Consider the following 11585-nt stretch of genomic DNA (forward strand, 5'->3'; position numbering starts at 1 on the left):
GAGAAACAAAGGATCCCAGGTTCTCCATGTTCTTTGCTCCGGAAATCGATCCGGCGGACACAGAGCGTTCCCTGTGACCTCCACTGTAGGACGCCGACCTGCTCCTTCCCACTGAGTTTGAAAACAGAAATTCACGAGGTGGGAATGGGGACCAGACTCAGGAAAGCAGAGGGGCAAAGAGGAGACTGGCAACCTGATACAGTGTGTCTTCTGGGGATAGAGGTGTCTGGATCGCAAAGGCACACTATGACAAAATGAGAGCAGAAACAACTATTTTTTCCTAGGTTGCCATAGGGAACCAACCTAACCTATTTACACGTGGTCTCGGGGGAATATCTTTAAATAGCTATCTTGTCACCGTCCTTTTCGTCATCTTCCATGATCACTTTGGGTCTCTCCTCCATGAGTAGGGTCACATCTGCAAAACAAAGCACAGGTTTGTAACGAAGGGCCTCTGCTTAAACTATTAGACAGCCCTTCAGCACGGACACAGCACACAAGAGCTCAGCAACCCAGAAACCTTTCGGTGTCTGCAAAGCTAAAGGTGTCTGCAACCAAGACAGGGAGGGAGCTGGGTGGCCTTATTCGGCCTCCCCAGAGGCTGTGGCTCAATGAGGACACCACTTGGGTTACAACGGGACGGGAGGCTCAGCCTGGGGCTCCTGTCCACATTCTGTGTGTCTGCTGGCAGCCCTGCAGGGAGGGACGCGCGCTCCAGTTTTGGAGACCAAATGACTTGGATTCCTCATTCTGCCACTCAGTCTGTGTGGGGTCAGTTAACGCTTTTACAGCTCAGTTTTCTCTTAGGGAAAATGAGGAGAGGGGCACTTATATACAGGGTTATCTTGACAATTAATTGAGAGGTACGGACCGACGCTCAGCCCAGCGCCACCCCTGCGGCAGCCCCTTTCACAGACTGCTACGTTATCCCCTCGTAAGGAACAGCTAAGCCTCACGAAGTCGCACTTAAACACATCTTACTAACATCTGGGGAAAATGGCGAGCTTAGGGTGAACACGCCACTTCTAAATGTCAGTACTGGTCGTTAATACAGTTAACAGAGTTCGGAGCAGAACGAGAAAATACGAACTGGGTCGCTGGCTTTTCATACACCTAAATGGCTGCAATGTACAAACGCTGTGCTTTGTTTCAAGGTGATTCTTTTTCTTCTTTGGGGGATGAAAATATCTTTTCTCCCAGGACATTTTAGGGATGTCAGAAGGTTTCTTCCTTAGCCTTCTTACCAGGCAAAATTCAAAGTTGCTATCCATCCCTCGACTGGGCCCCACAATATTTTGTCTTAAAATTTTGCTGGTCTGTGGCAATCTGAAGCCTGAACAAAATTTTCTGCACTGACCAGCCCAGAAAAGACCATCCGAGGAGGTCTGGGTGGATGTGTTATCCTGTGAATTGTGAAGTAGGGTCGCTTGAATAAAAAGACAAAGGAAGCTGCGATTCAAGGCCAGGCCTCCGTGACCCTGTCGCCCCTCCCCTCCCCCGCCAGCCAGTTCTGTTTCCCACCACGCCTTGCACTGCCTGCCCCCTTCTCATAATTAGCGAATTACGTTCACGATGCATTTCATAAAGATCTCGACTTCCGGGAGAAGGTCTGTGCACCTCGAGAGGCCTTTCTCAACCCCGGAACCCATTCAACAGCAGCAAATTAATGACAACCATGTGCTGGTCTTAATGACTACTCATTTGATTCAGTTCCTAGCTTGCCCATACAGATTCTTGACCAGTTAGCTGATACTTATTGGAGGAGAACACAATTTCAGGAGTCCAGCTGAAACCCAGTCTCTTGCATAGATCACCTATGAAACACAGTGGGAGCTATTCTTCTCCTCCCAGCCGCACAGAGGGTTGGGATTGTGTTTGGAATTAAGGCCACCTCGGGAGGAGGACACAGAGTTGGCAAGGCCCAGCCAGCAAACTTTCCATCTTACCTTCCTTGATATCGCTTGAAGCCAAATTCGGTATCAACTCAAAAAAAGGACAAGAGGCTTAACATTCCCAGATCCCAGTCAACTTTCTGATGATTTTGAGTGTCCTTGAAAGCTAGCCCTATGAGCATCTTGGGATTTCAGGGAAGGGAGGAGCCTGTTTCACTCGGGGTCAGCCATCAGAGTCAGCCCTTCCCAGCGTGGACGAGGCTTTCCAGGGACAGGGGAGATCATTGCAAGTGAAGAGTGAACCGGCATTTGTATTTGAGTAGCTGAGCATTAATTTTAATATCTTATCATGAAAAATACACAGTTCATCAAAACCTTGATTTCATGACTATGACAGCTTAAAATGGGCCTTCCATCAGGAGCGTCTGTGTCTATGTAGTCATTGCCTTCTAACTCTTGCTGCTTACTCTTGTTGGTTTTAGTGAGTTGAGAAGGAACAAGGTTTCCTAACCATTGTCTTTCTGGTTTAACCTAGTTCTAATCCCCGTGTCGTGCTGTGGGAAGCAGAGATGGGTCACTGAAGGGGTGTCCTAGGGCCAGAAAGGTCTGCCTTTGGCAGTCATTCAATTTTGAGTAGGTCATTTCATCTGTCTGAGCCTCAGTTTATCACCTGTGAAACTGGTGATACAAATACAAAACATAAAGACTTTGTATTTCCCGCAGGGGATCATGCCACCGGCAGATAGATTTAGGCCAACATTCTTTTGGGGCGGCAACCACAACCTTACCAGAAGCATTTTTACATCGTAGGAATCACTGGACAACACGTCCGTCTCCCCCACTGGCTGATGAGGTTCTCAGCGGGTATTTTAACACCCAGCACGGGGCTTGGAATGCAGTGGGAATTTAGACAATGTCAGTGCCTCCCGTCCACCCTCTGTGTAGGAACTTGGATGTCTGTTAGAGTTTGCTGTCCTTTCCACAAGTACAGTATTGAGCTGTGTGATCACTAATGCTCATAGCTCATGATCCAATTTTCCGGGGGCTTCTTTTCGATGAGTCTAGCCTCATTATTCTTTACTGTCCCTGGTACCTTTTGCCAAAGATTGCCCCTGAAGACTTCATTTTCCTTAAGTAGACCTCAGCTACTGAGATTTGACCAATCACAACCCAGTGCTCCCTGCCACACAGTCACCAGGCTGGAGGCCCCTGGCAGCTGGGAGCCAAGCTGGGAGCAAACCTTGGGTGGTGATGAAGGCCGACATGGCTCCTTACTGAGGAGACGTCTGGCCTTTGGAACCCATCAGATACACTCATTAACCTGGGGAAAGAAGGTAGTTAGCCAGAGAGTTAGAACACAGCAAATCGCATCCAGTCTTCACGAGCCAAGGGCTAATGAGAAGAGACATCTCTGGAGTGCATTTGTCTGTGAGCTCCTCTCAACACCCCGCTAAAACCAACGTGAGTCTCTGAACATCTGCTGAAGGCTCCATCCTTGTCAGCTTAACTGGCATTTCGATGACTGCCAACTCTTTAGATACTAAAAGGCTCTTCAAAACTAAAGTGCTTTAGCTGATATACAAATAAAAGCTAGAATCATTGAACAGTGTCTATCATTGCAAATACAACGCAGAGATTTGCTGATTCAAGCAATTTCAGCATGTGTCCAGAGCCTATGGATATACAACCCCCTCCCCAACTCTGTGAACTTTACACTGTTTATAAACATTTTTTATCCAACCGGAAGCTGCTCCCTTATGATGGAGATATTAGGCTGAAGGCAGCTTCCATTGCTGGATAAACAGAGCTCAACATTTCAGGAAGCTCCTTGAATTAGCAGGTTTATATGGAGAGATAACGAAAACATGGTGGCTAGGAAAATTCTCACCTTTAGAAATGGTTTGACTTCTCTTGAAAAATATGAGGTTGAACAGAGAATGAAGGGGAACTGACATGTACTGAGGTCTCTCGATAAGCCAGGGACCATGCTGAGTGCTCTATGTACTGTATTTAATTGTGTTAACAATCCCAGGAGACAGGTTTTACGGTCCTCCTTTCAGAGATGGATGAAGCAGAGGAGGCTTTTGTAGCCTGTGGTGGTTGCCTAGGGTCACAAAGTTAGAACAAAGCAGAACCAGAGATCAAGCCCAGACCGTTCTGACTCCTAGCCCGTGTCCACTGCTCTGTACTAAGGTGACTCCTCCACCACATCCTCTCCTGGAAGAACTGCAATAAGAATAAATACAAGGATGGGTAGAAAGTAATCAGCCTCCTAATGGAGAAGTTGGAACTGCAGAATTATGAATTCCAAATATTTTTAAAAATCCAAATACTTATTGAGCATTGCTGTCTACAAGGGACTAGACTCGACATCCAGGTAAATACAAGCAACCTAAAGCAATCCAAGGCCAGTTCTCATGAATTTATCAAACAACTCATAGACCTAAGTCAACTTAAATAACAACCACAACAGCAGCAACAAGAACAGTAAGAACAATACTGAAAGAGATGACAAAGTCTGGGTATTGGCATGTCCACGTCTAATCCAGAGCTAGTCAGATTGCTATACTAACACAATACAATGAAACACTGCCCACAGGTGAGACAGACCTGGGTTACAACCCCCGGTGTTTGATTTTGAGTACAATTTGATTCATTCATCTCTCCTCTAATCATCCCATCATCAGTCCAATCAATCAATCAATCAATCAATCATCATCAGCCATTCATTCATCAACTTTATCCACAGAAGACTTCAAAGTGGCTAAGTTACTCCTTTAGTTAATTTTTTTTTTTTTTTTATCCTCACCCGAGGATATTTTTCCATTTTTTTTTGTACAGATAGAGTGGGAGGGAGAGAGAGGAAGGGAGAGAGAGAGAGAAACATCGACGTGAAGGGACACATCGAGTGGCTGCCACCGCACGACCAACCAGGGCCGGGGACAAACTGCAACCGAAGTACGTGCCCTTAGCGGGAACCGAACCAGGGTCTCTCCGGACCGCAGGCCGATGCTCTAACCGCTGAGCCAAACTGGCCAGGGCCAAAGTGGCTAAGTTACTTAAATTCTCTCTCAGTTTCTTTATTTGTAAAGAGAGATAACAGCTACTTTATTGTGTTATTCGGTTGGTTTTTAAAATTCAATCCCCTACCACCCTGCCCCAACTATATAAAATATACACACGCACACACAGAGTCTTATACTCTAATCATGAACTGTCCATGTCTTATCTCCCAACCTGTACATAAAATTCTCAGGGGCAAGACTACCTCACACAGCAGATTGGCTGCCTTCTAGCCTGGAGTTGTGAACAACGCGAGCAAGATTTCTTGGCTTGACCTGACACATGTTAAGACAGCTATCATTATTTCTGCATCCCTCCTTCTCTGTCTCTTGTTTGGAGGACTTGGTCAACGTGTCCGGGTGTCTTGGGGAATCAGACATCAGCTCTAGGATGCATGATCCTGGGAAGACTGGGGAGGAGGGTATTTCAACTTTTCTCAAGGACCTGCTGACATTCCTGTTTCATCGGCTCAGTGCACTTGGCCGGTTCTGCTGAAGTACAGATAAAGCTCTTGCCCTCCTCCCGCCTCCATGGCAGCCCCGGGGGAGCTGCCAACGGGGGGAACCTGAAAGGCAGCAGTGAGGCTGCCCCTCCCGGAGCACTTCTGAGCCACACAGACTGCTGGGCAGGAGAAAGGCCATGCCCGTGGCACCTCCAGATGGTGAGGCTCTTGACCTGTTCCCAGCACCCCCTTGCAAATGGCCTGCACCAGCTCTTTTTACCTGCTGCAAAGGGGGACGTGTGCAGGGCAGGTGTGTCTTTTCTCCTTGGCTTTTTCTGTTCCAGGTCAGTGTTATGAAGAGCTGGACTCATTTTGCCCTTTGGATGTCTCTCTTGGACCTCGTATCTTTTAATTAATTGTTCTGAAAGCACACCTGCGTAGGGAGGGGAACAGAGGAACAAGGTCAGATCCATACATGCCACAGCCAAGGTGTGCACGTCCATCTCTGTACGTACACGCGGTGACGGTTGTCACTGTGCTTTTCAAACTTATTTTAATAAAAGCACCTCCCTCAAAGAATTGGTATCTATTGAGGCTATGCTAGAGAACATTTTTTTTTTTTTTAATCCTCACTTGAGGACATTTTTCCATTTTTTATTCAGATAGAGCAGGAAGGAGAGAGAGGAAGTGAGAGAGAGAGAAACATCGAGTGGCTGCCACCCGCACGACCAACCAGGGCCGGGGACAAACTGCAACCGAGGCACGTGCCCTTAGCGGGAACCGAACCCGGGTCTCTCTGTACCGCAGGCCGACGCAGAGAACATTTTCTAAGCGGAAGGTTTGACATGCCTGATTTGATGGAATATTGCTGTTACCATCTCACGTCTGAAGGGAGTGAGGCGGGGGAATGTGCCCGGTAAGGCAGCTCCCAGGCGACAGAGCCAGGACGGGGCCCAGGCTCGCCCTCCTCTGCGGGGGAGGGAGGGGCCATTGCTGTTCTGCAAGCCCCGTGCTCCACTTTCCAGTGACGGACTTAGTGCCCTACCTCACCCACCTGCCTTCTCCCCTCTCTCCACTGAGAACCACTCATGTATAAGGACCTATTCTGTTAGAATTCACCGACAAACACTCTGAGAACAGCCTCCTCTGGAACCCGCCCACCGTGCACTGCCCGACTCAGCTCCCGGGGTCCTCACGTAAGGACCTCCAGTATGACATTCTTCTTTCTGCTTATTTCAGTGCCAGTTTTATTATTTATGTGTTTGTTTAAAATGCAATGTATCATGGCAAGGTTGGTCCTTCCCAGAGCACTCTGTTCTGGTTGCTCTGTCTTCCTCCCGGTGAGTGGTGACTAGGGAGGACCCCAAACAGGTGGCCTGGAGGGAGGGAGTAAAGGAAATAAGACAAAACAAAACCTTTGGGAACAAGAGAGCGTCACGTGTCACATGTGAGGTTGTTATAGGGACACACTAATGCTCACCACGCATTTGCTTTGCCCCCGGGCACATAGCTGGGCTACATTTCTCAGGCCCTTGCGGTCAGGCGAGGCCTGTGACGGGAGGAAGGGACGAGACCCTCTGCCGGTGCCTGCAGGGGGCTGAGGCGGGCGGCGGCTCAGGGCCCCCAGAAGCCACGTGTGGAGCTGTCTCAGCCTCCAGCATCCCGCGTCCCTGAGTGACTGCTCGGAGCACAGCCTGCCTTCCCCACCCCCATCTTCCACCACTGGTGAGTGAAAAACAGTCCTGTACTGTGTCATCCAGTAATATTTTGGAATTTGTCTGTTATAGCAGTTGGTCGCATTGTAACTAACACAAATGAGAAATTGTACCCATGATTAAACAACACCCACGTTTTGAAGAAAACAACACTGCAAGAGCGCTGTGATCTGGTAGCAAGCAGGGGCCTCTACAGGTGCGCAGTGACCCCGGGCCTCACCTGGGATGAAAGGCGGGATGTGCAGGGCTGGCGTGTCTTTTCTCCTCGGCGTCTTCTGGTCGGACTCGCTGTTCAGGGCGACCTGCGCATTCTTCCCCTTTCTTGGCTTCTTTCTGAGCTCACAGTCCTTAATGAACTGGTCGGAAAGGTCATCTGATTTGGACAGAAGGCAAAGAACATGAGGACATGACACCAGTACGGGTCTCATCGCAAACTGGTTGGTGTCCAGTCTCACCTGATGGAAGGAATAGAAACCATTGGTTTGAAAAAAACACACCAAGTGTTTCTTTTCTGTGGTCTCGTCTACAGAGAACTTCCGTAGCCTTGCGTGGATACATGTAAGAAAATGGAATACTAGAATTGTATAAAACTTCAAATGAAGAGAACTCAAATGGGATGGATAATCCAGGCAAAGAGAAACTTTGAAGTACCGTTAGGCAAGCCCGAGTGGGTTTCGGTTACATTCCTGATGGGAGAGCAGTTTTCCAGGCTGGACGCTCCTTCTCAACTTCCGGTGCTCAAGGCTTGTTTTCTTTGGAGGCCCAAGGCCAGTAGGAACCGCATGCTCTCTTGGGTCTGCAGTAGGGCACTCAGTACATTCGTATCTTCACTTGGCTGGCAGCCCAGTCACACTGATGACCCACACTCGGGCTTCACACTGGCTTTTCCACTGCCCAGCTTTGCAATTCTGTTTGTCCAAGAGCCTTCTTAGAGATTAAGGATTATGCCCCTTTTTGTAATTTTATTCTTAATTTCCCCTGTTCTAAAATATGCACGTTGAATGCTGAGTAGGTGGAATAGGGCCGATCTGAGTTCAAGTCCTGACTCTGACCTCTGCTAGTTCTGAGAACCTGGACCATACTTTCTGGAAACTTTGATATTCTCTCAGCTTTTAAAGTGGGGATGATATTAAGTCAGTGTGTGTGTGTGTGTGTGTGTGTGTGTGTGTGTGTGTGGTGAAACTAAAGTTGATAATGTTGGTGAAGCACTTGATACATTTGCTGTATTTCAGATGCTCAGAAAGGGTTTACTCTGGCCATTGCTCACCCTTAACTTCTTCTGCCAGGACCAGAGGAAAGCCCCCTGATATTCATAAGTGCTTCCACACTGACCCCAGGCCTGGGGCTCCATTCTCAATTTCTGAACACCCACAGCTTTTTTGCTCATGTGACACCTTTCAAAGATGATCTAGTTACTGTTGCTGCCTACGGCTTCTTTGCTCTCTTTGATGACAGGTGTCTTGTGTTTTATTTCCTTAACATCAATGAATAAATACTTGTTGAATGTATGCTTGAAAGAATGAACTCAAATACCTTATGTATAACAGTGGTTCTCAACCTGTGGGTCGTGACCCCTTAGGGGGTCAAACGACCCTTCATAGGGATTGCCGAAGACCCCCGGAAAACACATATTTCCGATGGTCTTAGGAACTGAGACACTATCCGTCTCCAGGCGGGTCCGCCCACATGCAGATAGGCCCATGTACAGCATGAGGAACTGTATTAAAGGGTCAGGCATTAGGAAGGTTGAGAACCACTGATGTGTAAGGACCTACTCTGTTAGAATTCAAAGGAACTACAGGGCAATAAAGCTATTTGTCTTCTCTGGAAACTCACTATTGCCTGGATATAGCCTAGCTAGATCTACAACCATGAATGAATTTGGGGAAATTCAGAGATTAATGGGATCTTTCAACCTCCCTCCCTCTCCTCCTCCCTTCCTCTTTCCATTTGTCCTCTCTCTCTCTGTCTCTCTTTTTATTTTAGGAAAATATTCAGGTCAACTTATTTCAAACATTGAAGATTATTCATGTATCAGACCTTTTCACGTCAGTGGACCTAGACATAACGTGTCATTATTCATTTATTTATTCAACAACTGTTGATTAAGCCTCTTCTGTATGCCAGGCCATGAGCTAGACTCGAGGACCGAAACAAGTAAGAGCTGGTCCCTGATTTAAAGTTGCTTACGGTCTACGGGACTTTATATCTAGATGCTCCTTTGTTTTAGAAAACTCAATATACACAAGGAATCTACCATCAGAAATATTTAATAACCATACATCATCAAAAGATTACAATACCTAACCAAAAAATCAAATAGCATCATTTAATAGTAATGACCATTTCCTTTCACCTAAAATATTTAATTCCTTTAATTTCAATTTAATAAACACTAATTGAGATTGTGATATTTGTAAGGCATGAGATGGTATGCTTTTAATTTTACATACACAGAAAAGGAGGTGAAGGGGGAGCTTTATTGAGTATCACTTATGTACTAGGTGAGTTCAAACCATTCTAGTGTGTGGGATGAACCAAAACCTTTCCTGATTTGTCAATGCTAGTGTTTACCAGGTGTTAAATATTCACAGGTGAGGAAAAAGAGGTTAGAAGACCTGAGAGAAGGCTGAGTTACATTACTGGGGGGTACAGGCACCAGGATTAAATCCAGGCTCTTGGGACTATGAATCTTAATGCCTGGTTGAAAATGCAATTTTAACGATACCACATGGCACAGTTCATTCCCCCACTTTATGCAGACCCTAGACATTTGCTGAATGAATGAATGTGGCTCAGAGTAGGTGCTGCCCAGCTGTGGGGTCCCTGGAGGCACAGGCAAGACATAAACTAGTCATGGGTCACCATTCAACCCCAGGATGCCACTCAGTCCACAGTATCAAAATCAAGACATTCGCTTCAATTGTGACTTTTACTTCAATTACGCATTTTCCCATTTTGGGAGAAATCTTGAACATAAAATATCTTGAAGGCAAATGGGGAAAGGGAAGGAGGGAGCCATAACCAGGCGAGGCATAAACAAAGGCTATGAATATGCAAAGGGCCCATCCGTCAAAGTCTGAGTGTCTCATTTTTAGAAATGGGTAGAGGCAGAAATGTTTCTGGCATTTTCATTACAAAGGTTATGCAGAAAGTCAGTTCTGGAAAGGAAACAGATTGACAATAAAGCAGAAAAGGGCTATTTAAAAGTCTGACTTGATAGGCAAAGAGAGAGATGTGAAATATCTTCCCGGCAGCCCCCATGGGGCGTGCTGTGCCAGGGACCACCGGAAACGAGCCACATGGCCACGTTCCACCGACTGCCTCAGAGACGCGCTGCTCCCAGCTCTCCCAGACCCCCCAAAAGATGGCAACGCCTCTTCTCTCTCTTTGTTAAAACTCAGATGATCTTCTCTCCAGGGCATCACTGAGTTTACATGGCAGACCCCAGGAACCCATGGCTATTTGTCTGCCCACCTGGGTTGGCTGGCACCTAAAGGCACAAACTATCGGGATTAGGGGGCCTCCCTCCCAACTGCCTGCAAACTAAATGGTGGAGAACTTTTTTCTGAGGTCCGTCCACCACTGACATTCCGCGGAGCATTTACCTAAGTGGCTGCAGCGAGTGTCGAGCTTGTCCAGTCTGTCTTCTGAGAGATCGAGTGGCTTCTCGGTGGACATCATCAAAGGGGGGTTGGAGAGCGGATTTCTTCCCCAGCGCTGCAGAAGTATAACACACACGTCCATTAGCATGTCTTCTATTCATTCATGCACTTGTTAAATAAGTGTATTTACTGGGCACTTACATGTTCCCAACTCAATCCCATTTTTCAAGTCTGTCTCTTCTACTTGGCTACTAGAAGCGCTAACATATGATTTCAGCTACAATAAAATAATCTCCCCCACACACATGCATGTGGACTTATGTAATTGTCATGTATTCAATATTCAATATTTGCCCTCTCTCAGATGCATTGTGGGAGTTTCAGAATGAACCCTTGTCAAGTGTGAATGAGAAATGAGTTAGCTGAGACTTAGTACAGAAAATGTTGATTGAACCTCACCTATATTTTTTCTGTTGAGTTCTGCACAGTAAGATTGGGTCTACTTCACAGATGGGGAAACGACGGCTCAGAAAATCTAATTAATTGATTTAATATTCTCATACATCTATTAAATAGCCACACCCCAAATCCACTCCTCTCCTGCAGACTCCCACTAGACATTCCAGTCTCTTAAAAATAAAGTGGAGTTTTGGTGCCCTAATTGAACACGACTTCTGGATTTGGACCATTCCATTCTCTAACTATAAATTAAAGAGACTTCCTCCCCAGTCACACTAAGATGTTGATAGAGAGGCGGTGGGAACATATCTAGGTCTCGAAACAGATCTTTATTATTTTCTCCCCAGGGGTTCCTGACATTAGAGCGAGTCTGTTTCCCCTCTTCCCCCCCTCCCCATCTTTCCTAGAC

General features: G+C 46.7%; 1 protein-coding gene across 1 annotated transcript; it reads right to left on the reverse strand.

Moving 5' to 3' along the window:
* Positions 1-338: 338 nt before the first annotated feature.
* On the reverse strand, positions 339-10796 carry PPP1R17 (protein phosphatase 1 regulatory subunit 17). The gene is made up of 4 exons (XM_036247625.1): positions 10721-10796; positions 7333-7485; positions 5678-5830; positions 339-418 (listed from the first exon to the last, which is right to left on the reverse strand). Exons 1-4 carry the CDS (start codon positions 10794-10796, stop codon positions 339-341), a joined length of 462 nt encoding a protein of 153 aa, XP_036103518.1.
* Between the last annotated feature and the right edge of the window lie 789 nt (positions 10797-11585).

Source organism: Molossus molossus, unplaced genomic scaffold (genome assembly GCF_014108415.1).
Source record: "Molossus molossus isolate mMolMol1 unplaced genomic scaffold, mMolMol1.p scaffold_m16_p_7, whole genome shotgun sequence".
NCBI lineage: Eukaryota > Metazoa > Chordata > Mammalia > Chiroptera > Molossidae > Molossus > Molossus molossus.